The 26,303-nt window shown below is 39.1% G+C and overlaps 1 protein-coding gene across 1 annotated transcript in view; it reads left to right on the top strand.

Moving 5' to 3' along the window:
* Positions 1 to 26,303, top strand: part of dnah1 (dynein, axonemal, heavy chain 1) — a 39,988-nt gene that overhangs the window by 12,435 nt on the left and 1,250 nt on the right. Inside the window, exons 22-75 of the mRNA XM_028003674.1 lie at positions 75 to 180; positions 262 to 441; positions 539 to 676; positions 823 to 986; positions 1,067 to 1,180; positions 1,267 to 1,455; positions 1,567 to 1,672; positions 2,225 to 2,338; positions 2,427 to 2,576; positions 2,671 to 2,757; positions 2,835 to 3,021; positions 3,104 to 3,195; positions 4,635 to 4,789; positions 4,878 to 5,055; positions 5,163 to 5,357; positions 5,448 to 5,567; positions 7,401 to 7,559; positions 7,776 to 7,847; positions 7,936 to 8,076; positions 8,226 to 8,386; positions 8,629 to 8,786; positions 8,942 to 9,112; positions 9,634 to 9,812; positions 9,979 to 10,209; positions 10,321 to 10,517; positions 11,053 to 11,188; positions 11,318 to 11,526; positions 11,626 to 11,797; positions 12,699 to 12,890; positions 12,995 to 13,105; positions 13,225 to 13,410; positions 13,521 to 13,715; positions 14,121 to 14,288; positions 14,408 to 14,599; positions 14,719 to 14,850; positions 15,071 to 15,196; positions 15,390 to 15,509; positions 15,616 to 15,765; positions 15,857 to 16,017; positions 16,790 to 17,012; positions 17,800 to 17,995; positions 18,115 to 18,266; positions 18,351 to 18,547; positions 18,651 to 18,795; positions 19,681 to 19,839; positions 20,288 to 20,419; positions 20,544 to 20,714; positions 20,853 to 21,032; positions 22,663 to 22,833; positions 23,381 to 23,560; positions 23,693 to 23,823; positions 24,222 to 24,366; positions 24,599 to 24,805; positions 25,479 to 25,713. Of these exons, the coding sequence (XP_027859475.1) occupies positions 75 to 180; positions 262 to 441; positions 539 to 676; positions 823 to 986; positions 1,067 to 1,180; positions 1,267 to 1,455; positions 1,567 to 1,672; positions 2,225 to 2,338; positions 2,427 to 2,576; positions 2,671 to 2,757; positions 2,835 to 3,021; positions 3,104 to 3,195; positions 4,635 to 4,789; positions 4,878 to 5,055; positions 5,163 to 5,357; positions 5,448 to 5,567; positions 7,401 to 7,559; positions 7,776 to 7,847; positions 7,936 to 8,076; positions 8,226 to 8,386; positions 8,629 to 8,786; positions 8,942 to 9,112; positions 9,634 to 9,812; positions 9,979 to 10,209; positions 10,321 to 10,517; positions 11,053 to 11,188; positions 11,318 to 11,526; positions 11,626 to 11,797; positions 12,699 to 12,890; positions 12,995 to 13,105; positions 13,225 to 13,410; positions 13,521 to 13,715; positions 14,121 to 14,288; positions 14,408 to 14,599; positions 14,719 to 14,850; positions 15,071 to 15,196; positions 15,390 to 15,509; positions 15,616 to 15,765; positions 15,857 to 16,017; positions 16,790 to 17,012; positions 17,800 to 17,995; positions 18,115 to 18,266; positions 18,351 to 18,547; positions 18,651 to 18,795; positions 19,681 to 19,839; positions 20,288 to 20,419; positions 20,544 to 20,714; positions 20,853 to 21,032; positions 22,663 to 22,833; positions 23,381 to 23,560; positions 23,693 to 23,823; positions 24,222 to 24,366; positions 24,599 to 24,805; positions 25,479 to 25,713 (8,618 nt within the window). The remainder of the gene's footprint in view (positions 1 to 74; positions 181 to 261; positions 442 to 538; positions 677 to 822; positions 987 to 1,066; positions 1,181 to 1,266; positions 1,456 to 1,566; positions 1,673 to 2,224; positions 2,339 to 2,426; positions 2,577 to 2,670; positions 2,758 to 2,834; positions 3,022 to 3,103; positions 3,196 to 4,634; positions 4,790 to 4,877; positions 5,056 to 5,162; positions 5,358 to 5,447; positions 5,568 to 7,400; positions 7,560 to 7,775; positions 7,848 to 7,935; positions 8,077 to 8,225; positions 8,387 to 8,628; positions 8,787 to 8,941; positions 9,113 to 9,633; positions 9,813 to 9,978; positions 10,210 to 10,320; positions 10,518 to 11,052; positions 11,189 to 11,317; positions 11,527 to 11,625; positions 11,798 to 12,698; positions 12,891 to 12,994; positions 13,106 to 13,224; positions 13,411 to 13,520; positions 13,716 to 14,120; positions 14,289 to 14,407; positions 14,600 to 14,718; positions 14,851 to 15,070; positions 15,197 to 15,389; positions 15,510 to 15,615; positions 15,766 to 15,856; positions 16,018 to 16,789; positions 17,013 to 17,799; positions 17,996 to 18,114; positions 18,267 to 18,350; positions 18,548 to 18,650; positions 18,796 to 19,680; positions 19,840 to 20,287; positions 20,420 to 20,543; positions 20,715 to 20,852; positions 21,033 to 22,662; positions 22,834 to 23,380; positions 23,561 to 23,692; positions 23,824 to 24,221; positions 24,367 to 24,598; positions 24,806 to 25,478; positions 25,714 to 26,303) is intronic.

Genomic DNA, 26,303 nt, shown 5'->3' with positions numbered 1-26,303 from the left:
CATAATGCTGCACTTTATTATCAATACTGACTGCTAATCATTCTGTTTGCATTGTGCATAACTTTTGTATGTAGGTATTTCTTCCTGTCAGATGTTGAGCTTCTGCAGATTTTATCCCAGTCCAAAGATCCCACTGCTATACAACTACAACTGCACAAATGCTTTGAGAACATCTCACAGGTTTGCTTTGGCTCGATTCTCTAAGTACTCCACAACAACCGAAGGAAAAGATTAGTGACTAAGTTTTCTTTTTGCCTTTAGCTGCAGTTTGAGTCAGACCTACAGATAACGCATATGTACTCTAAAGAAGAAGAAAAAGTCCAACTCTCACTGCCAGTATCAGCAGCTGGGAAAGTGGACAACTGGCTGAGGGACTTAGAAAAGTCCATGAAGACCACTTTGAGAGATGGCATTGAAAGTGCTCTCCAAGATTATTCTGAGGTAAGTTGATTGATTTGTTTGTTGTTGTGTCTCACAAGATATTTTAGTTTTACTGAAGCACTTTTAAAAGCTTCATATTCACCCTCTCCCTGCATAGCAACCACATGTTGAGTGGGTGTTTTCATGCCCTGGTCAAGTGGCGATTGCTAGCTTTCTGGTTTTCTGGACTGCTGAGGTGTCTACCACTTTGGAGAAGAGACTCTTGCATAAATTTCTTCCTCTACTACAGAATCAGGTTCACTCGCACTAAACCCACATACCAGTTTGATTAGCCGCAATTTGTTGATTTAAGTTTACATTATTTTTAATGAACTGCTCTTCTGAACATCGTGCAGACTTGATTTGACTATTTCTGACCTTTTTATCGTTTTGCTTATGTAGCTTGTTGACTTAGTGCAGCTAATGAGGGGAGATGTCTCTAAGATGCAGCAGGCCGTTCTGTCCTCCCTCATTGTGATAGAAGTCCACGCAAAAGATGTCGTTTCCAAACTGGTGGAGCAGAGAGTTTCAACCATCAACGACTTTGAGTGGATCAGCCAGCTTAGGTTTGCTCTACTTTACAAACACACTTTTACCACTTGACATTGTTGTGTAGAATTTATTTGACTACTATATTTATTTGCAGATATTACTGGACAAATGAGGAGCTGCACATCCATGTAATGAACGCAGAGTTCTTATATGGATATGAATATCTTGGCAACTCTAGTCGAATGGTGATCACCCCACTCACTAACAGGTAGTGCTCGAATTGGATGGTTTTTACCGATGCACTCTGCTTGTTACACAGCGCAACCACTGAAACCCAGCTTCTGGCTCTTCTAGATGCTACCTCGGCCTTACAGAAGCGCTGCATCGCAAGCTGGGAGGCGGGGTCATAGGCGCAACAGGCTCAGGGAAAACAGAAACCATTAAAGAACTCGGAAAGGCTCTGGCCATGCACACCGTGGTTTTCAACTGCTCCGATAAACTCAAATCCTTCGCAGTAGAACGGTTTCTTAAAGGGGTAGCCAGGTAAAAAGAGAAAAAACAAAGAAAAAAGCGAGCTAGTGTGAAAGAGTATGATGAAAAAGAACGACACATGCCGTCACTCACGTAAGATTTGTTATCTGTTTTGTTTTACAGCTCGGGTGCTTGGGCTATTTTGGATGACATCGCTCGCGTTCAGGTGGAGGTTCTCTCTGTCGTGGCACAGCAGATCTCTACAATACAAAGGGCCCAACAGCAACAGGCAAAGACCGAATGCCCTGATTATTTACATTCTACTTCCTGTTAGAATCATATCTCGTTCAGAGCTGCAGCTAACAATTATTTCAGTAATAGAAAATTCTATCCATTTGTTCTGACGATAAATCGATTGATGGGATGAAAGAAATTGGCACATTCTGCGGATTTTTATTACAAACACTAGAGCTCATTTCATACCAAATTAGAAATTTGTTAAAAATGCAAATAATCAAGTGATTCGATTAGTTTTTTAAAATCAAATGATAAACATCTTATTTCCTAAAATTCAATAATAGCATTCCCTTAGTGTATGCTTAATTCAATCATTTGTAGCAAAGGACGCATCTGCAGCTAAAACAAATTGCTTCTTGCATCATCATGTGAAAAGTTAAGATGTTTCTGCTTGACAAACATCAGTAAAGTTTAGAGTTAATCTGTTGGCTAGTTTTTCAGTTAATAATAGGATAGGGTTAGGGTTGAGTTTAACGTAACACCTTTAACGGTGGTACGTGTTGAGTAACCCTAACCCTAAAATGACTGTTGTTTTTTTTTCTAGGCTGAGAATTTTGTATTTGGCGGAATGGAGATTCCTTTAGTCTCTTCCTGTGCCATATTCTTTACCATGAACTTTGGTCACACTCCTTGCAATAAAATACCTGCCAATCTGAAGGTGTGTAATCATGATTGAAATCCAAATAACTATGTATCACTGAGAAAAAGTACGTTGGATCCAACAAATAACTTGACATTCCCTGCAGAAACTGTTCCGCCCCGTATCCATGGTGATCCCTGAATATGATATGATTGCGGAGATCTCCTTGTATTCGTTAGGCTTTTCGAATGCCAATGCCCTCTCCAAGAAGATTCATACGTTTTTCAGGCTCTTATTTGATCAGCTAGCGTCTCAGGTTTGAGTTTCGAGAAGATATGAATTTATATCATTTTCATTATTTTGTTTCAACTATGAAATAAATTAAAATTCATTTTGGATTTATTTCGAAGGACCACTATTACTTTGACATAAGAGCTGTGAAGGCTGTGATCTCTGTAGCTGGACATCTGAGGAGAGACAACCCCGACATTAATGAGGTTTGTTTTTTTCTTTTGTGTAGCTCTAGTTCGCCATGAACTAAGATTCTGACTGTCCTTAATATTTCTGTTATCAGGGGTCAATCTGCCTTCAGGCCATCCACGAAATAAGCATACCACAGTTTTCACAGAACGACCTGGAACTCGTTAATGCCATTCTCATGGATCTTTTCCATGAGAAACCACAAAAGCCCATGGGTTATGTCGTTCTAGAGGAGTCCTTGCATGATATCTGCAAAGCAAAGAACCTCAAAGATGAGTTTGGTTCGTGTCTCGATTGGCAAAAATTCCAAGGATCGTCCTGTCTTTTTGGAGCGAGTCTGTAACAGCACTGTGGTCATTTCAGGGTATATCAACAAATGCATTCAGTTGTATCAGACCACTGTGGTGAGACATGGTCTAATGCTGGTGGGGCCTCCTGCATCTGGTAAAACCAAGGTACAGTACCTTCCAAAAGTACCAATAGTATAGAGGTTTGTGGGGTTGAATTCTTCATAGTTTGGTCACCTTACAACCGTCAACTTGTATTTCATTGGAATTTTACGTGACCAGCACAAAGTAGTGAATGATTGTGAAATACAAGGAAAATAGATGGTTCAAATTTTTTTGAGATACAATTTGAAGCATCTTTGTGTTACTGAAAACAAAAGCACACCATAATTCTGCTTTTTAATGAAGTCAAAATATTTTGAAAACCATCTATGCTATTCCTTCCACTTCAGGTTTCCTGTTTTGTGTTGGTCTGCTACACAAAAAGGCCAATAAAATACATGTATGCTTCTGGTTCTAATGTGACAAAATGGGGAAAAGTTCAATAAGCATGAACACTTATTTATGGCAATAAAAGTCATCTCTGTGTAATCATATTTATTTATTTATAGAATTAAAATTTCTTTAGGTGATTCCAATACACAGCAAACAATTTTAATGAGGAAAGTTTAAATAGGAAAACAAATTTAACATTACAAATATTTGTTCTAATTTTAACACTGAGTCCTACTTTCATTCACTTAAGTCAGTCTCTCTGAGGAGAAGCTGAAACTTGGACTTCACTGGATATTCAATAATCCCAAGATGAAAATTGTAATATTTAATTAATTAATTTTTTTTCACCCAAAACCATTTTGAGATGTTCTTTAGGATTTGCTTATACAATTCATCATAACCTGAATAACCAATATAAAAGTCTTCTTTTGGACTTTGGCTCCCCCATCGGAACAAGATTTTTTTTTGTACTAAGGGCGCTATTTCAAGAATGTACTTGAACATGTTATTTGTATATTAAATATTAACTGTTAAGATCATGTCTTTTTTTGGAAGGTTATGCGCAACAATTTAAAGTTTTTTGTAATTATGGCAAAAATAAAACTTAAACAATTTGCAACTTCGACTGCAAATTTTTGAAGAAGGTGCCGCAACAATTACAAAAAACATCTCAACATCTCGGAGGAACTGATCATAGTTCCCTGACATGCTTTATTGAAAATCTGGGTTTGCAACATTCAAACTATAGAATATCTAATATTGTTCGGACGGTTTTGACCATCATCAATGGGTTAAGATTCTTCAGTTTTGCTGCTAGAAGCTGAAGACTGACTATAAATCACTTTTAGGCTGCTCTACTGAGAACTGATGATGCTTGACATGAAGAGGTGGAAAAACTATGAAACCTCAGCAGTAATTATAGGTGATGCTTTGAGTTGAATTTGGAGAAACCACTTATATTATTCGTTGTGTTGAGTCATTTGTTGGGTTAGCTTATTGCAAATAGCTATTAGTTTGTATATTTTCCCCATAAACCTTTTTGGGTTTGTGATTGCAAATGGACACACGCATTAAAAGCTGAACCTAATTCTTCTCATGAACTCTTTATTTAGTGCTACGAGGTTCTGGCTGCTGCATTAACGGCTCTGGAAGGCAAGCCCTCTTCCCGGGGCGGCGTTTATCAGGCTGTCCAGATTCATGTCCTCAACCCCAAATCCATCACGATGCCGCAGTTCTATGGAAACTACAAGACTCACAACCAGCACTGGTAGCAACATTGTCCGTTAAACACAGCATACACTACAAATAATTAAAGAAAAATTGACTCAAACTCTGACTTATTTCAAATCATGTAGGAAGGATGGTATCCTCCCGGCTATTCTCCGTGAAGGAGCAGCGGCGGCGGACAAAAAGAAACGGTGGTACGTGTTAGACGGACCTCTGGAAGCTGGGTGGATGGATGGCTTGAACACTGTTCTGGATGACAACAGGAAACTGTGCCTTAGTTGTGGGGAAGTGATAAATCTCACTGATGTACGAAGTTTTTTTTTTTCGACTTTCTTTAAGTGTGGAGTTTCTCCCACATTGTTTTTCTCCTTCTACTTTCATTAACACATCCCCTGGTTTTCGCCACCCAACAGGAAATGACTATAATGTTTGAGGTGCAGGACCTGGCAGGAGCATCTCCGACTACTGCGTCTCGCTGTGGTATGGTCTACTTGGAGCCCAATCTGTTAGAGCTCTCCTACTTCACAGATTCCTGGCTGAAGCATATTCCTGAGGCTTTGACACAATACGCAGAGCACCTGAACTCACTGTTTTCCAGGTTCCTGCCGGTGAGAGCCGAGTTGTTTTAACACTCTTATTACAGCACCTAATGATAGTTAAAGACATCTCATGCCCTTTTTCCCCCCCTATGTGTACAGGACTCGATTTCATTTGTGCGCTCATCCGTGAACGAGATCATCCCTTCTCTGGATAGCAACCTTATTTGTAGTCTTCTTAAACTGATGGATTGCTTTTTTAGCTCCTACCACGTTAAAGAGGTTTGTGTGTTCATGTAAATCCTCAGCCATATTTGACGACAGACAATTGCAGAAAAAAATGTTTTTCTGTGCCGAGCAGCAGTCTTTGAAAATATATTTTGCAGAGTATCTTCTTATACATCGCACAGACAGTCTCCATCCACAAATCAGTGTCTCACAAAAGTATTCATTCCCCTTACATGTTTTCCACATCTTATCCTGTGGCATTGTACGCACAAAGCTGAAGTTTATGAGATATTGTTTTTTTTTTTTAGTTATGTCTTTAATACACGCTAACATAAATCATAAAATCAGTCAGAAATGCACAGATTCAAAACCTGTTCATTATGTTAAAAGTTGCACTTTATACAAAACTAGAAAGTTTCTGAAGAAATTTCAACCGGGCCTGCCAAAGTGTGCTCGTCGGTTGTAACCCAGCGATACAATATATAACAATACATTATAAAACAGACATTCATCACAAAAGTAAAAATCTGATTTATACTTTGTGGCAGTTCATTACCAGAAAAAAAAAACCGCTCATCTCTTAACACCAAATTAATAATATTGTTTATAAAACATAAGCTCTTTTGAAATACAGCTTATCTGCTTAGACACAACAAATTTAGAGTTGGTAAATTTTGCAAAAGTAAAAACCAGATGTTTATTTCGTGCCACTTGGTTACCAGAAAACTCGTTCATCTCTTAGCAACAGATTAACAACAAATATTGTTATTGTTCAAAATTCCTAAGATTTCTTCTGCTCTTTTGAAACACTACTTATCTTATACTAAGAATTCTGCAGTTGGTGAATCTTGCAGAAAAGAGAAAAAGTTAGTTTTTTTTGTGATTGATGGTATAAAACAGACAATCATAGCAAAAGAAAAAATCAGATTTATACTTCGTGGCAGTTCGTTACCAGAAAAAAAACGCTCATCTCTTAGCAACAGATTAACAACAAAAATTGTTATTTTTCAAAAAACATAAGATGTGATGCTCTTATTTTGACAGCTCAAAGTTTGTTCGTGAGCATCAAGTTTCATGAGTCATATGGAACTTGCTTTTTTTTTGCTTTTCTGCCATCTTATCTGTATTAATTGTTCCGTCAATGTGGCGGAATTGTCAATATTTCGGAATTGATTGAAACTACGGTGATTGTAGCTTTAGAACTACAATCACTGTAGTTCTAAAATTCTGCTCCGCTATCTCTGTAGTTCTCTACATCTCTGCCCTCCTCAGTGTTCTGTTGCTATGGTAATTAATCCTCTCTGAAAACTGCCACATGTGAGTGAGACACAGAGGGGCAAACAAAATTCTATCTCTGTTTTGAGCCTAACTGACACAAAACGGAGTCAGTTAGAATTTTTATTTTTATTTGAATTTGGCTCGTTTTTTGCTACTTACTTCGTCATGGTTACTTGAAATGCCAACAAAAGTAGTAGCATCCCTCACGGGATCGAGCCTCTCATTTTGAAATATATATACTGTGAGGGGGCACGCAGCAGTACAAGCCGCATTAATGGTGAAAGGAAGAGTCAGTTATTTTGAGGTGTAGAGTAATAGGTGCCTTCCAGGCATTGCATGGAGGCCTTGAAATGCCTTGCAAAGCAGTGCTCTCCTATGCATTCCTATGGGAGGCCCCAATAACAGTTTGTCCAATGTCAGTGGCATCATTATGGATTGGAACTGTCTGATAAAATCCCAATAAAATCAACATAGAGGTGCAAGGTGAAAAAATATGTAAAGTGGTGTGAATACTTCTCCAAATCCAGTTTCACTAATTGCTATTTGATTGTCCTGCATGCCTGAGTATTTTTGATTATGGCTCTCTGTGTTGTCTTTGCTTTATTTTAGGGCGAGATGCAACCTTATCAAAAGGAACTGGCTGATGTTGAGGAGCTGATAGAACCCTGGTTCTTTTTTTCACTGGTCTGGAGCGTTGGAGCCACTGGAGACGGAGCCAGCCGACAAGGCTTTAGCGACTGGCTCCGAAACAAAATGGCAGCAGAACAGGTCATATTAGTTTGTCTTGTTTTGTCTGGAGAGTGAAAACATCATGAAAAAAGCAAACACTAAATCTAAAAGTAAACAAGAAGAACGTGCTACTGGTATTACAAAGCTAAGTGTTCCCAGAATTTATTTTGAATTGTCACTATGACTGTGGTGGGTTTTAATATTGAAATTATATATAAATATAGATGTTTTATACTTGTTTTTTGTTTTTTTTAGATCAAACTATCTTTTCCCGAGGAAGGTCTAGTTTACGACTACAGGCTTGATGTTGAAGACGAGGACAAAAAAGTACATATATGTCTAAACCCTGAATTTCTAATAACTAGACAGAAAAAGAACAATTTTTCTCCAATTATCTGATTTTCCTGTGCCTTAGGTGCAGTGGGCCAACTGGATGAAACATTCGAAAAGTGCTGTCATCACTACACACATGAGCTATGAGGAGATATTTATTCCAACCCTTGACACAGAGAGAATGTCTTACCTGATGGATTTGTTGCTGACCAACAAGAAACCTGTTAGTGTGCTTCTCAAACTACAGCAGAATTTTAAGCATTTTTGGTAGAAAACATAAAAATTCTAAAGCAAATAGAACAAACTTCATCAGATCATGCATTTAACTTGTATTTTTTTATTTTTTATTTTTCTGCTGTCTGTGTGATCCAGTTGCTGTGTGTCGGGCCTTCCGGTGCAGGAAAGACCCTGACCATGACAAACAAGCTGATGAGGAGCATGCCTGCTGAATTCAGCACACATGCGTTCATGTTCTCTGCCAGCACCTCGGCAAGTCAGACTCAAGATTTCTTTGAAAGCAAACTAAGCAAAAGGTAGGCTTCGGTAATAAACCTTTAGTACATTTAAAATCTTTGTGGTATAAACAAAACGTTTTCTTCCTATAAAACTAAACAGATTTTCAGGTATCAAGGTAACTGTCCGCTTTCTTTTTGACACCCTAAGTTAAACTAACGACAATTATACAAAACAAAACACATGGAAGAACTTGCACCGTTCACAACCACTTCTTTATCAGATGCATAACCTGTGGCTTTGACTTGTCAATCCGTTTCAGGCGAAAAGGAGTGTTTGGACCCAAAATGGGGGATAACTTCATCTTCTTCATCGATGACCTCCACATGCCCATGTCCGAAATGTGTAGAGATCATACTCCTTTTGAACTTCTCAGGCAGTGGCTCTGCCATGGTGGCTGGTATGACAGAGATCAGATAGGTATGTTTTCTTAACTCTATATGGGTACTCTTGAGAACATTTAGATGACTATGGATTTAGCTCTTCAGATATTTGTCCAGTGAAAGAAATTAGACTGAGAGAGAGAGAGAGAGAGCATTTACTCTCTCCTCTGTGTTCTTGCTACTTCTGCTCAGGAACGTTCAATTACTTGGTGGATATAAATTTAGCTTGTGCCATGAGTGCCTCCAAAGGAGACAGGAATTTCTTTACTCAACGCTTCACGCGGCATTTCAACATCCTGTCCCTTAATGGCTTGGAGGACTCAATGAAAACAATTTTCTCGACCATTCTCGGGAGCTGGATGGGTGAGTCAAACCTCAGATTTACGTTTATGTTAAATTGAATAAAATTTCAAACACACACCCAACAAATCACTATTCGTAATATAATAACATGCACATAGGTATGCACATGCATACTGGGTGGGCATTTATTGTGTTATAATTTGTCGTGATAAATTTTCCATCATCATAAGATTTTTTATTTATTGTTGTTAGAAATTTCCAATATTGATGCTTTTTTTAAAAAACTCTTCATATTGTTGGGAATGTTATTTTTTTTACTATTTTTTTCAATGTCTGTTCAATGAGAGGATTAATAAACATCAATACATTTTAAACCATGATTAAAAGTAGTTACTCTGGTCTGTGGGCATTTTTTTATGTTCTGAACATAATTAATTACTAAAATAAGTTAGTTGCAGTTCTAACTGCATATGTAGGATAATTGTCACAACTAATATGACTCCCTCCTAATCTCATCTCAGTGCCTTTTATAACTACTCTGTGCAGATTTGAAAGGTTTTTCCTTTATTCTTTTCTATCAGGACCTACTCTAACTGCCCAGGGGCTGCAGGAGTCTCTTGTTGATGCCACTATTAAAGTTTACACCACCGTAACTAATCACCTCCTTCCAACTCCAGCAAAGTGCCATTACATCTTCAGCCTCCGAGACCTGTCCAAGGTCTTTCAGGGCATACTGTTGGCTGAGGCGTACACTATAAAGGTGCTTAAATCTTTTTAGAGATTACCATGTCACATATTAATTACTGAATTGATTCTACATCTGTGGGATGAATTTCAGATTTGTTGTAATGCATTAAGCAAGGTTGTATGTAGCTAAAAAACAATCTAATATATATTGCATTTTTCTTTTTGGGCTGTATATAAAGGATAAGTTTGAGCTGCTACGCCTGTGGTACCACGAAAGCTGCCGGGTTTTCCAGGACCGTCTGGTTTGTGTTAGCGACAGGGACTGGTTCAACAGCCTGCTGAAGGGATACATCGACGAGTTTGACTGCTCCATTGAAGACGTCTTACCCGACCCTCCTGTTTTGTTTGGAGATTTCATGTCTCCTGAATCTGACCAGGAAGTATACACAGTTATAGAAGACAAGGAAGAAGTGAGTAATACCAGTTGGTTTGGGGTATATTTTAGGTATATAATGGATGTTTCCACTGTGAATGAAATATTAAGTGATATTTTACAAATTATGTTGCGTTTCCTTGCCTAGCTCAAAAAAGTGATGGAGCAGTATGTTGAAGGCTTCAATCAAAGCAGCTCAGACAAGGAGCCACTGGGACTTTTTATGGACGGCATTGAACACGTGTGTCGGATCAACCGCATCTTGCGCCAGCCCCTCGGCCATGCCCTGTTGCTCGGAGGGCATTGCAGTGGCCGCAAGACACTCACCAAACTTGCCTCATATATGTGAGAGTCAAACAAGTTGTCCTGTTTTTAAACATGTTAAACTATTTATTCATGTTTTTATTATTTAAAGTACATTCAGGGTTGCAGATTGCATTCAATTTTAAAAAAACATAAATATCAACAGTTTAAGTTTGGGAATAGTGTAATATAGGAGTTTTCTTTAACTTTCCAACTACATTTTTTTTCCACTTAACTTCCATTTAATACAGTTGGACATAGAGCTCTATGATAAGCCAGTTTCTTTAGCAATGACCTTTTTTTCCCCCTGTGAATAATGACACTGTATATCCAACAGCTGTCAATTCAGCAGTTTTCCCCATATTTAAATAGGATAAACTATACCCATAAGATAGTATTATTATACTAAAAACATGATCAATCTGGTCATATGCTATATAATGTATTTTATAAACAAAAAAAGCAACAAAGATAAATTCTTGAAGTGTATCCCACACATCTTTGTGTGTACCAAATCAATATATTAGTTTGTATGATGCACTGGCCCAGTCCTAACATTGTAATTATTCATATTTAGATCTGGACATAAATGTTTTAAGGCTGAAGTGTCTAAGAGTTACGGTAGGACAGAGTGGAGGAATGATATTAAAAACAACATGCTCTCTGCTGGTCTTCAGAACCAAAAGATCACACTCTTCTTTGTTGAATATCAGGTAAACAGCACAATTTTATTACCCTCTGTCGCAGTGTTTTTGATTCATAATGATGTGATTCCTGAACCCATATCCTCTAAAAACAAGAACAGGTTTTAGGAAGTCAATTGTTTGTTATCCAATCTCCAGATTAAGAAGGAGTTTTTCCTGGAGGATATCTGCAACATTTTAATCACTGGAGAGCTTCCCAACCTGTATTCGTCAGAGGAACAAGAGCGTATCTTAAAAACAATGAAGCCGGTGGTGGAAGACCTGGACCAGCAACTAACAGAAGCAAATCTGATGGCTGCCTACCGTAGGAGAGTTCACAGCAACTTTCACCTGATTCTCTGCATGAGGTTAGTCAGTAAAGGTTAAAAAAAAATCCTTTCTTTTCAATGCTAATGTTTTTTGTTTTGTTTTTGCAAATTGATTTTCTTTTTTCTTTACCTCCCCAGCCCGGGAGGTAAGGGGTTTCGTGCGCGGTTGAGGCAGTATCCTTCTCTGGTGAAATGTTGCACCTTAGACTGGTTTGACACCTGGCCAGATGAGGCACTGCAGGCTGTTGCGAGAGCATCTTTAAATGAGCTTCTTGTGCTGGATATCAGTCCCGAGACTAAGGAAACCCTGGTAAGAATGTGGTTTGTGAACTTCTTAACCTGTGTATTTTTTTTCTTGTTGTAATATATATATATATATATATATATATATATATATATATATATATATATATTTAATTCGGCTTTTATTGCATTCAGAAAGAAAGAGAGAGAGTTAACACTTTCTTCCAAGTCCGTCTCAGGGCTTAAACCTAAATCCTACCAAAATCATTTAGGGTTAGCTGAAGAAAATAGAGGAGAAAGAGATCAGTGGACATAACACTGTGCAAAGGACAATGGTCAAAGATTCTTCTCTCTGTGTTCTCCAACCTTGTGAAGTGTGATAGGAAAAGACTATGTGCTGTCATTTTGGTAAAAGAGGATCTGCTCATTAGTCACAGCTGTGGGGCCAATAATTGTGCCTCTGAAGATTTTATTAATGCCACTAAATGACAAAATCATGTAGTACTTTTTGAAGAAACACCTTTCTGGTCTTCTCAGAAAGGTGTTAACAGATCTTTGCTGACTCTTTCTCAGGTAGTCGATCTTAAACAGGATAATTTGTCACCTTCAACAGAAGGCTACCATAGAAGCCTGTTCTGTCCATGGCTTTGTTTCGACAAAGCTGATCATAGTGAAGACAGAAAGTAATTTATGGGAGGATGCTTAATTTTTCTGGCATTTGTGGCAAAACAGAAATTGCCACAGTTTGTCCAACAGGGGACAGCAAAGCACACACACAAACCTTTTGATTGCGTGGTGTGACGCAATGCACATTCAGTGATGATGGTCAAGTTATTTACGTCCCTTTGCTATTGCTGTCCTACTGAGTTGTGACTACGTCAGATGCATTTTAACGTCATGAAAGACAAACAAATGGAGTGTGGCTTTACTGTCCACAGAAGACATGACCCGAAAATTTCTCTCCACAGACCCTGATGTGTGTGAACATTCATCAGCAGATGGTCAAGAAGAGTGCGCAGTACCAGACAGAGCTGTCTCGATGCAACTACATCACAGCTAAGAGCTTCACAGAATTCATCAAACTCTTCTCAGATCTGACCGAACACAAGAAACTGAAGCTGAACAGTTCTCGTCAGCGCATAGACGGTTGTCTTGACAAGGCGAGGCGCCAAATAGCAACTAATTAGCGGAATGAATTATGTGCATTTAATTAGCATTGAGTGAGCATTAATAACTTGATGAATATTCCATGGTGGGTCTGTAGCTTTGTAGCACAGTTGAGGACGTGAAGAAGCTGCAAGACGAGGAAGAGGCGATGCGACCACTTTTGGAGGAAGCTGCTAAAGAGGTTGAAGTCGCTTTGCAGACCATTCATGTAAGCAGATGTCAGCAGCAGTGTATGAACCATACTTGTATGTATAACAAGAAATACAATAACAGTACTCTGATTTGTTGAGTTTTATTTATAATTTTTTCTTGCTTTTCTTTTACTAGGACACCGCGGCTGTCGCAGTGGAGATTCGTAAATTTGTGCAAGATGAGCAGACAAAGGTTTTAGACAAAGAGCGTTTTGCCAAGGCAATCAGTGTGAATGCTCAGCGAGACATAGACAAGGCTGTGAAGACGTTGGATATAGCTCTCGACAGCCTGAAGGCCCTCAATGCAAACAGCTTCGTTGAGGTACGTGGAGTTTTCTTTACCTTTCATGCAGCTGAGTTGAACAGCTAAAACATGCAGAACCCCGGACTATACGTTTTACTGCTATTATCTGAATGATTTATATTTCACAGCTCCAAGACTCTGAGCAGTATACCCGGGAGGTAAAGCTTGTCCTTGCAGCGGTTTGCATCATGAATGACATCGAACCAGTTAAGGGAGATACAGAAACGCCAGAGGCGCCTAGCTTTGAAGAATACATGGAACCTGCTGAAATTCTCCTACAAGAACCTATGGTGTTTCTGGAGAGCCTCTACAGTTATGACAAGGTAGACCTCACTGATATTATACAGGTACATGGAATAGTAGCGATACCACTTATAATGCTTTACATAAAAGGACATAGAGACGATGTTGCCCTCAACAGGTCTTTAATCAAGCAAAGCGATCCCTCGGATATAGTTAAGCCCATAAATATTTCCATGTACCGCTGTTTATTTTAACCCTAGCACTCTGAAATGCTTGGCGAGATATTCAAAGCCTTTTAACATGTGGAGTTTGTTTTTTTGTCACTTTACAACCAGATTTGATTGGAACTTTAATGAGGAAATAAGTAGTTAAGTTTTATTTGTATTTCTGGCTGGCACTTAAATGCTTTCATTTTGATTTGTCCTTTGCCTGTTTGCTGCATTTAAAACTGATTCTGTTCCCCCCCCCCAACGCCTGCTGCGCAGGACAACATTTCAGACGATGCCATCAGTCTGCTACGGCCCTACATCGATGATGAAGAATTTCAGCCTCCTGCTCTTGTCAAGATTTCCGTCACCTGTAGCTCTATTTGCCAGTGGGTGCGAGCCATGTATGACTATCACTTTGTGCTCAAAGCTGTGGAACCAAAATGGGTGAGATCTGAAATATCTGCTTGAAGCATTCTCTTGACAACGAAATCTGTACAAAATGTAAGATCCACAGACATGCAGGGAGAGCCGCTAAACTGTCGGACTTGTCAACACTGTTGCAGCAAGTTCTCAAGGAGGCTGAAGAGGACTTGAGAGCCGCCCAGCAGGTTGTTTCTGATGGCCAGAAAAAACTGGAAGAAGTGGAAGAAAGCATTCCCCCTTTAGAGGTCACGTACCAGGAATGTTTGGCTAAGCAGAAAAAGCTGGACGACGAATATGAACTGACCGAAGCTCACCTTGTCAGAGCAAAGAAGGTCGGAAGAAAGACTGAGGCTTACATATAAAACAAAAAAAAAACTTCATAGCTCAGGACAAAATGATGGTATTCTGAAAATATTAAGCTTTTGTCACATGTTTATTGTTTGCTCTCCAGTTAGTAGAAGGGCTAGCAGAGGACGAAGAGCACTGGAAGGAGACAGTGATACATCTTGATAATTTGGTTTCTAATTTAGCCGGAGACATGCTTCTGTGTGCAGGATACGTCACATACCTTGGCCCCTTCTGTGTAAGTTTGTCAGAACTTCGGTACCGTATGAGAACATGTGTATTGGTGCCTGCTTTAGAGGATAGATTTGTGGCTCTAAATCAATCTTTTACATCAAAACCCGGATTAAGTGCATTGAATTGTGTATGAGACAAAGTGGAAACCAGTGGAGGGATGTAACTTTAGCACAGCTCTGTGTATTTTCACTAAAGTAATTTTGATTTGCTGGTTTTATCTTCAGGACATGTATCGGGCAGCCATAGTAGAAGAATGGCTCAATTGTTTCAAAGAGTTGGGTCTTCCGCACACTGAGGAAACTAATCTGATCAGCAGTTTAGGAGATCCGATCACAATAAACCTTTGGAAGGTCAGAAGCCGTGATTAGATTCTCTATGATCAAATAGATTTAGATTCCTTTTGCTGTTTTTTTATTTTAAACCAATTTTTCAATTCCCTTTACATCTTAGGTCAAACCTGTTATTACAAGCTTACATCTCCAAATGATCTGAATTTTGAATATTTTGAATGTATTGTCATAAGTTTTTACTCCATGTGCATAGATTGCAGGATTGCCCGGTGATACGTCATCAGTGGAAAACAGCATAATTGCCCAGTATTCTCTCCACTGGACACTGTTCATAGATCCACAGGGTCAAGCCAACAGATGGATCAAAAACATGGTAAAGTCTTTCATACTGTACCGTAATTACTTGGCGTTGTTGGTGTATTGCATAAAAAGTTAACAAAGTTCATATCTTAACTTATATTGATGTTGTTTACACTCAGGAGCGGAACAATGATCTGAGGGTTTTGAGACTCAGTCACAGTAAATTCACCCAAGGTATAAAGAATGCTATACTTGATGGTAAACCCTGCTTGGTGGAGAATGTATTAGAGGAGCTGGATCCAGCTATAGAACCTGTCTTGTTCCTACAGGTGGTTACACGTTCATCCTTTTACATCTGTTGGCAGAAACTCCAACATTTTCAGGAAACGGAACTGTCTAATCTGTATTTGTCGCTCATAGACCTTTGAGGAGGAAGGCAAGACGGTGCTGAGGCTGGGTGACTCAGTCGTTCCGTTATCTGAGGACTTCAAGTTGTACATCACCACAAAGCTGCCAAACCCACGTTACTCTCCAGAGGTTTCTGCCAGCGTCACCATCATTAATTTCACTTGGTCACCCAGGTAACACACACATGTTCAACTGGTAGAAGAAAAAAACCGAGAAGCTTCATTTTTGTTGTTCATTACCGTTTGCCTCATTGTTGAGAGTCAGGGGGAAAATATTGGATTTAAAGAGAATGGTCTGTCAGTCAGTCTGGTTCCTAAATGGTAGCTATGAAAGTGTTGAGCTTTACAACAGTTTGACAAAACTGGGTCAGAAGACATATTTTGTACCCGGCTTTTCATCGATATTAACACCAATTCAGTTACTTGCTTAATATGTCAATGCACTCAAAATTAGGAATATATTTTGCAAACTCTATTGTGTCATATAAAAGCAGTAATTCTGAGTCATCATATTATATCCATATCTAAATTTAATAAATCTAGCATTTTCCTCTCACAAGTTTCACACTGGAAATGTTTGTTCTATATTATTTTAAAGAGCTAGAAGGAGATAAGAGTGGAGGAGAGAAAGAAACTTTGACTGAATACAAATCAACACCCAGAACTCTGCTTCTACACCTGCAGAAAGAGAGAAAAAAAGCAACAAAACATAACAACTTATGGAGATGTAATAATAACAATTGCAGCATCACTGGGAAGTACAGTACAAGATATATTTATTGGCAACCGCAACCCAAAATACTGTAGTTCATATCGGAACTCCAAACACATATCTGAAATGTTTATTCTAAAGATGTCATCATATATTACCTTGGTATTTCAGCACTAGTATATATGCCTGTGTTTGGAGTCCCTGTGTTTGACTGGACAATTTGTGCTCAATCAGCGCCATGGAAGACCAGCTGCTCAGCCGGGTGGTAGCCCAGGAGCTTCCAGACATGGAGGAGGCAAAGAACAAGCTGATAGTCAGCTGTGCCCAAATGACACAGGAACTGAAGGACATCGAGGATAAGATGGTGTTACTTCTCGTCTCTGCAGCAGGGAGATTTGTGGATGAGGATTTAAATCCACAGTTGGAGGCTTGTAAGATCAGAGCCAAGGAGATGAAGGTCTGACCATTGGAAAGATAAATCTTGAAGTCATCACTGAATGTTTTATATATACTGCCTTTAAAAAGTATCCATAAACTTTGAAGTTTCACATATCATGTCACGCTACAACCACAAACCTCAAGAGGTTTTAGCGCGACCTTATGTGCTAGACCAACACAAAATAGAGCATGTCTTTAATTGGATGGTGAATCATTCATAGTTTTCATGAATAAAACGTGGCATGTTGTGCATTTGTATTCAGCCCCTCTCAGTCAATACTTAATTGAACAACCTTTCTCTCTACCAATTGCACACATCAAGAGACGAAAGTCTTTGCCAATTCTTCTTTGAAAAATACCTCAAGCACAAGATTGTATTGTTTTATAACCTAACCCCGTATTAAACATCTTCACAGCTCTGCCTGACTTTTCTGCCATGTTTGTTGACCTTCATGATGCTGTTTGTTCACTAATGTTCTCTAACAAACCTCTGAGGCCTTTGCAAATCAGCTGGATTTTTACTGAGATTAAATTGCATACAGGTGGACTTCTTTCAATAACTTCTGAAGGCAGTTGGTCGCAGTGGATTATATTTAGAGTAATAAGGATAAGAGGCCGAATACAAATGCGCTTGACAAAACATGCACTACTTTATAGGTCTGTCACAATGGAAATCCCAAATTACAGTGGAGTAAAATGTTCAAAGGTTCAAAGGTTATGACTATGTTTGCAAGTTGCCGTAGTATACTTTAAGCTGCTATTGGTTGGTTTTGATTTGTTTTTATCTGGATTTAATTTAATGACAGACTAAAATGCTGGAAGCAAAGAATGCGGAGCAGGATATTGACGCTGTTCGTCTGAAGTACTCACCAGTGGCAGTGCGGGCTCGGATTCTGTTCTTTTGTATGTCAGAGTTATCCAATATTGACCCAATGTACCAGTACTCCTTCGACTGGTTCCTTGGCATCTTCATGAAGGCTATTGCCAACTGTGACACAGCAGGTACAAAGCAAAACTGACTAATTTTGTGGAGAATTGTTTGTGTGTATTCAATATAATCAGTTTAAATATAAAACATTTTTTATGATTTTGGTTGGATATCTTCATCGTCTATCGCACAGACACAGAGGAGGAGAAAATCAACAACATCAATGAATACTTTACCTTCAGCCTGTACGTGAATGTGTGCCAAGGCCTGTTTGAGAAACACAAACTCATGTTTGCTTTTTACCTGTGTGCTCGCATCATGATGAACGAGGATAGAATCAAAACCGTAAGTAAAAGAGTCAGTAAAAGACTGAAATCGGCCTACCCCATGTTCACTAGCTGGATCTCCCTGAATCTTTTATTATGGCAGAGTGAGTGGAAGTACCTCCTATCTGGAGGGGAGCCAGTCCACAAATTGACCAGCTCAGGAGTAGACTGGGTGTCGGATCGGGCCTGGCAGGACATTTTAGACCTCAGCACTCTGGATACCTTTGATGAACTGGCGGAAAGCTTCACAAACCATCTGGAGGGCTTCAAGAACATTTTTGACAGCAAGCAACCCCACAGGCATGAAAAGATTAACCCAGTACAAACATATGAACTCTTCATTTGTTTGTGATGACAATATCAAAGTCTTATGAGGTGGCTTTCTGTGTCTGTGTGTCTAAAGAGAGCCGCTCCCAGGGAAATGGGACAACGATCTAAACTCATTCCAGAGGTTGCTGGTCCTTCGATGCCTGCGGCCTGACTGCGTGATTTACGCCGTGCAGGACTTTGTATCTGCTCATCTGGGAGAGACCTTCATAGAGACTAAGGTGAAATCCCCTTCTCCTCCCTGAAGCCTCAACTTTCCTCTTAATTCAAGCATTTCTGAAGTTATTCTGATCTCTCGACCAGCATCTTGGAGGTCTCTAATTCTTCAATTGTGAAAGTTTTGTCTCCCTCTGCTGACCTTGGAAGTGAATTGCATTGATTACATGGACCAATCAATGTTTTTCCTTGGTGAACAACCTTTTATGCCTCTATATCTCAATTGGAATTAAGTCCATGTTTTAATTAAATGGACACAGAGAAAGAAAACAAAGGGGAAATGACAGAGAAAAAAAGGAAGGAAAAGAGACGGGGAAAAGCGTTAAAACAGAAAGAGGGAGATAAGTATAGAGGAGGAAAAAGGATAGGACATAAGAAAACATGCTAGACATCTGCTTCTATACCTGCAGAAAGAGGGAATGACAGAAACCACTGCAACAAATAACATCCATCCACATATAATGACAATGTAACTGAAAAGCACATGGTACTATTTAAAACAAGGTGAATTTAATACATTATCTTATTAGGAGTGATGAATGGGGCTGCTTATGTTATCCTTTTCTCAGGAGTCTAAATATTTCAGCCGCAGTACCAGCAACAGGTGGGGGAGGGACGATACTCTGCTACATAAAGGCAGAGAACACTTTGGTCACTCCAGCATTGGCATCTCGTTTAAATAAATTAAAAGTTGGGAACAATATGATGGTAAATTGTTGGTGTAAAAAATGTTTAAGTTTCCAACCTGGCCATGGGATTGATCCCAGTAACTGGGCCGTGCCTAACTCAGACACAGTTACACAAAAATAAGTTAATGCAAGAATGAACTTTTATCTGTACTGGTTTTGATGACTTTGCTGCCATATAAATGTTGTTCTGTGTCTCTGCAGATGTCAGATCTGTCTGTAGCCTTCAAAGAGTCGTCCCCTACATACCCCATCATTGTTGTCATGTCTCCTGGCACTGACCCCGTTGCTGACATTTACACGTTTGCAGATGTTATGGGTTTCTCGGAGAAAGTTAGCGGCATCTGTCTGACTCAACGGCAGGTAAGTCCGACTGTATATTCTTTCTTTTTTTTTATGAATTACCTCATCCTTGTGGTTCTGTGGTGATTTTCTCCATTGTTTCTGGATGAATACAAGCATTGCTTCAAACTACTTTACCACATGTAGCGTTCCAGCAAAGATTAAATAAACCTCTCTGCCAGTTTTAAGGTGAGTTATTGCCTTAATCTAAAGGAAACTTAACTGAAAATATTTACCTAACTACACTTTCCAATTGTGGTTGTTCTACTGTATGCACTTCAGAATGGACTTTGCAGAACACTGCCTGTTTATGTGATTTAAACCTCCTCTAGGTATTACACTAAAGTGTGGACAGTTAAACTTTCGTAAATCAGAATATTCTCCAGACTACCCGTTCCTAAAGTCCAGTTTTTCACTTTGCTCCTGCCATTTTTTAAACTACCTTACCATCTGCTGTTATTCCCATCAGGGTTCCACGCCTGAGTCTATGATGCGGACTGCTATGAAAAATGGTCACTGGGTCATTTTCCAAAATTGTCACCTGGTCCCCGACTGGCTGCCAACGCTGGAACGACTCATTGCTTGTATCAGTCCCAAAAAAGTAAGGACATACAAAAACACAACTTTAAGAAAAAACAACTGAGCTCATCTTTTTGAAAATAACTTTGGACTATATAGAAACAGAGGCCTTTTTACTCTTTTACTGGCACACCCTTTGTGCACAGGTCCACAAGGATTTCCGTCTGTGGCTAACCATTATTCCCTTTAAGAAGATTCCAGTATCCCTTTTTCGAAATGGCTCCAAGATTATCGCCGAGCCTCCGAGAGGCATTAGGGAAAACCTGGAGAGAGCCTACCTGAGATTCACCGACGAGTTTCTGTCTTCTTCAACAAAGGTCTATGTCGCCCTCTTTACATTCATCTCCATATTATTTACTTAAAACATTTCATTTGGATTTGTTTCGTCCTGTTTCAAAGTTTCATTAGAAGGGGGTGTAGTTCAAATTATTTACAATGACTTTCTGTCTTCGTAGGAATCCCAGTTCAAGCCACTGCTTCTCTCCCTCTGCCTGTTCCACGCGGTTGCCGTGGAGCGCAAACGGTTTGGCCCACTGGGCTTTAACACTCCCTACGAGTTCACTGACGAAGATCTGGATGTCTGTGTAGACCAGCTGCAAATGTTTTTGGAGCAGTACCAGGACATCCCCTACAAGGTGGTTAGACCAAACATGTCCATTATTTCTCTAAACCACACACAAAAAATCTAGCATGACATATTTGTACAGGGCCCTGTAGAGTGCTCTGTAAAACAACTCATACCCTATATTAGATCGTGTATGAAGTGAAAGAAACTTTTCAAAAACATTTTTAACAGTGAGTAAATTAGCAGTGTGGTATGTATTTATTTTGATTTCTACTAAGTCAATAATTAGCTGCTATTACAGCTGCAAGTATTTTAGGGTATGTCTCTAACAGCTTTGCAAGTGTAGAGACTGAAATGTTTGTTCATTCTTCTTTCTAATATTGCTTAAGCTCAGCGAAGATAGATTGGGACTTTGACTGGGCCGTTCTTTTGACTGATCTAGCCCATTCCACTTGGAGCTTTGGGTCTTGTTGCCTTTTGTTACGTTTTATCCATCTGCCCACCGTCTCTGCATCACCTCCAAAGCTACAATGCAGCTTCTCTAGTTACTGCTCCCCTCATCTGGCCTGTCAAGTTAAGTGAACAGTCATGTCTAGGAGGGTGTCCGTGCATCCTTAAAAATTCTTAAGAAGACGTACATAAAGTCATGTATCTAAAATTAAGGCCTTAAAATGTCTTAGATGTATATTTTTTAAATGGTTTGCATTAATACATTAATCACAGGTATTCAATTTTGTTGTGGCAGGACTATTTAATTTTGTATATTCTACGTATTATTTTCTGGTGGAACTTTTTTGTCGTGCAAAACTTTGAGTCGCACTCAGACATATTCATTGCGTTCTGTAACTTGTGTCGCTTGCAGCTACTGGTAGCCAGCTTTCCAAGCATGATATGCACTAGCTTGCAGCTATGCAAGCCAGCTATCATAGTTATTTTTCTTGTCCCTTGTGTTTCTACATTGCATGCATTGTATAAATGTATGCCCAGCTGTTAATTGAGAAGTTAGGGTTTTCAGGATTTTTTTATTTTTTAGTTCTTACTCATTAACTTACCCTACATTTTAATTTGTCACCCTTTTTTTGCTTTCATGTATATTGCAATGTGTTTACACTGTTACAACTATATTGTTTTATTCCCCCTTTTGTTTTTCCCTTTCCAAGCTAGCTGGCTTGCTTGTATGCATCCAGTGCAAATTTATCACCAGTTGGCTGGAAGAAGTTTGTCCATTTCTGTGGAGATAAATTTCATTCTTAACGGTCCTAAAATATGTTTAAAGTCTTAAATTTGAGTTGGTGAATCCTCCGATCTACGTAGGTTTGCAGTTGTGTCATACTCTTTGTTTTTAAATAACTGGTTTGCTCAGGGCTCCTTGAGTTATTGAACGTTTTGGGATCTTGTTTTGAGTTTCAGTGAGTTTTATTTTGTGAAATTAGAATAAAAGAAGCTGAACGAAAGTGCATGTCAACCTTTCGGACTTTTTTTTGGTAAAATACATAAAAAAAACTAAAAAAAAACATTTTTCCTTCACTTTCTTCTTCCCAGTCATACACTACCTTGTTGTGGTCTATCACTTTAAATCCCCACAAAATATGTTGTAATGGCTAATTGAAATGGAACTACTTTTACTCTGAGACTAAAAGTGTGTCTGTAGGCATTATCATTTATCTGTCTGTCTTCTTTTTTGCCCTCCACATGACCAGCTTCTAAAACACACTGCTGGAGAGGTTAATTACGGTGGCCACGTGACGGATATCTGGGACAGACGGTGTCTGCTCACTCTGCTGACAGACTTCTACTGTCCTGCCGTTCTTAGCGACGATCACGTCTACTCCGGTGTCTACCAGCCCGTCGACTCTAATCTGGACATCGAGGTTAGATAAACACAGAGCCATTTGATTGATGGTGTGCGTTCAGAATCAAATTTGAATGCATCAGTTGGCTTACAAAACTGAGAAGGTTGTCTGGAGCTGCAAACAGGCGAGTCTGGAATACGTGACTTTGAGGACAGTCATCTGAACACTAACACAGCATGTTAGTAATTTAAAACCACAATTCTGATCATGTGCTGTTTTAAATTAGGAGTATAAAAGCAACCTTCAAGACTAAGCTGCCCTGAAAGGTGCACTCTTATTTAAATATCAGTCATCTGACCATAAGTTTAAAATGCTATTAGACACTCTAATACATTCACATCAATAAATAGTGTTGTTGTTTTTTTTTTTTGCTTTATCCCCAAATCATAAACGAGGAAACGTAAGAGGTGAGACTGTTGGTATCTTTCTGTTTGGAGTAAACAATGTCGTGATGTTTTGTGCTGAGGGAAGGATGTGTGAAGGTCATCAGGGCCTAAAAATATGTTATTTGAATGTAACCTATATGAAGACTGTGTAAAATGTCATTGTACCTCTGACCCAATAGGGCTATTTAGCATACATCCGAGATCTGCCCATCAATGATACACCTGAGCTCTTCGGTCTCCACGAAAACGCTAATATCCGGTTTGCCCAGAATGAGACCTTTGCCCTGTTGGACGCTCTGATTGGTTTCCAGCCTCAAGCTGCTGCTGCTGCGTCGGCTAGAGACAAAACATTTTATGAGGTTCTGGCATCCACTGATTGATACGTTTCTGCCTTTATTTGTGCTAATAACATCTGTGTGTTTTTATTTATTCAAATCTGCAATATCAATATGAGAGACGTGTGACATTTTATGTGTCCTCTTTGAGTTCAGACAGTGGAGGAGGTTGTGATCGCCACTATTAGAAAACTCCCTCAGCTTTTCTCTCTTCATACGGTGACTGAAAAGTACCCAGGTCTGTATGACCACGCCATAAACGCAGTGCTAATCCATGAGGTCATCAGGTGAGATCAGTCTGACAAAAACATTCCTAATCTTTAATCTATGAACTTTTTTTCCCTTGTTATTATGTTACAACTGCAATGTTGATTTTGGGTGCTAGGCCGAAATAAAGTAGTGCGTAGGTATGAACTGAAAGAAAAAGGATGAATGGTTTTCTGAACGTCTTTCAAATAAAAATCTCAAAAGTGTGATGGTTGTTTTTGCTGTTCAAGCCAAACTGAAACCAGTAGAAACTCAATTTTAGGCTACTGAGAGATATTTAGCACTTAAAAATTTGTATATGTTTATTTCAGCTCCATTTCAGTTTTTTTTTTTTTTTTTTTCCTTGAGGTGTTCAGAAAAGTTGGCATAGTGCGATCAATATATAAGATGCTTTTCATTCTTATTTGTTGTCCTTTAGATACAACAAGCTGTTGGAGGTCGTTTGTCAGAGTCTCAGTGATATGTTGAAGGCTCTGAACGGTTCGGCTGTAATGTCTCCAGACATGGAGCTTATGGCCCTCAGCTTGTTCAACAACAGAGTGCCTGAAATATGGAAGGCCAAGGCAAGCCACAGAGAACTGGAAATAACTTAAATTCTCACATAACGTTGTCTAATCTCTGTAAAGCCTGAATACGTTACTTTATTGATAGATGATATGTATTGATAATGTGAACCTTTCAAAGACATACTGTAGCCAACACTTTGTTTTCTGTTTAGAATGACCAAATTTTTACATATTTCCTGCTTTTAGTCTCGGCTTTCTAGCTTTTGACTGCCATGCTTTCTCTCGACAGGCTTACCCCTCTATGAAGCCTCTGGCTTCTTGGGTGTCGGACCTTCTCCAGAGGATCAGTTTTTTCCAGGGATGGATCTCCGACGGCAACCCACATGTGTTCTGGATTAGCGGGTTCTTTTTCCCACAAGCCTTTCTCACTGGAACCCTGCAGAATTACGCACGTCACTTCAGGACTCCTATTGAACAACTGGGATTTGCCGTTAAGGTCCATCAGGCTATATTTGCGCTACTAGTTCAAAGCATTTTTTTCATATTTCCAAGATTAATTTTTGGGAAAAATCTGGAATCTGATTTTAGTTCTTTCCATGTCTGGATATCTTACAGTCCGGTAGACTTGGTTCAATTGGGGACCAAAATTGCCCCATTTGCCGCATATTTGGTGTGAAAGCAACCTAAAGAATGTTTTTGTATCTTCACACTAAATTCTCTTCGTTGTCTGAAAAATGTCCTCTATCTTCCTTCTTTGTGTCCTTTCTTTTCTTGTGTCACTCCTTTTCATTCCCTCCTGGTGTCCTGTTTTCCTGCCATCTCTCTGTCCTTTCCACATGTGAAGGAACATGTACTTTTCCACATATGAACAAACTGCCAGAAAACTGTAAAACAGCTGAAACACTGACTTCTTTTAAATCTCAACTAAAAACCCACCTGTTTAGGATTGTATTTGAAACGTAATCAATTTACAAATTTATTGATGGAACTTGACTAAATGCTGTGTTTTGATTATTGATTCTATATTGCATTGTGTTTTTGTGTTTGTTATGATGTAAAGCACTTTGAAATGCCTTGCTACTGAAATGTGCTATACAAATAACATTTGATTGATTGATTTGATATGAGTCTTTTTCTCATATGTCTTGCAATGCCTCCTCCTCCTCCAGGTGATCGACAACCCCCTGTCAGAGATAAAAGAAATACCCAACACAGGCTGCTACATCCACGGTCTATTCCTGGAGGGGGCCAGCTGGAATTATAAGACAGGTCAGCTCTCTGATTCCAACCTCATGGAGTTCTACACACAAATGCCTGTCATCTGGCTGATCCCCAAAGAACTCAACACTCAAGCAACTTCCTGGGTCTACCTCTGTCCCGTCTACAAGACCCCCAGCCGAGCTGGTCAGTACTTATACAGTGACAAAAAAATCCACCAAAACACAGCAGATACATATGTAAGTGGCTGTGGTAATTTGCTAATATCTGAGATTTATGAAAGAAAATCCATAATCAATGCTAAACCCATGTTATAAACTCTATCTTAATGTGGTGCCTGGAAGCTGAGGGTCTTACTCAAGTGTTTGTGTGCACCTCCTTATAGTGGTTTTATTACTCATCCAAAATAGACTCCAGTTAAGTGTCGAGTTTCACGAAGCCTCTGAAAGTGCAGCTCTGCGTTTTCCAGCTACAGCACGAAGCCCACGTCTCACGCTGGCTGTCTCGTCAGTTTGTTCGGAGGTTAAATATTTGTACATTTTGTATAGGCTGAGCTCAAAAAGTATTTCATAGCATTTTATGAATCAAGTACTTGGTGCGTATGACAAATAATGCTGAACTTTGGGTCTTGTAAAACGAATACACAAAGTGCAAAAGTGTAAACAGAACTGTGATGTTAAAAGTAAATAATATATCAGGGTTATATAAATAATATAAATAAGAGCAAACTGCTTGAAGAATTCTTAACAGTCGATAACCAAAACTTCACCACAGAT

This window comes from Xiphophorus couchianus, chromosome 20, assembly GCF_001444195.1.
Source record: "Xiphophorus couchianus chromosome 20, X_couchianus-1.0, whole genome shotgun sequence".
Lineage (NCBI taxonomy): Eukaryota > Metazoa > Chordata > Actinopteri > Cyprinodontiformes > Poeciliidae > Xiphophorus > Xiphophorus couchianus.
This window is presented reverse-complemented; position numbering and strand designations above follow the sequence as displayed.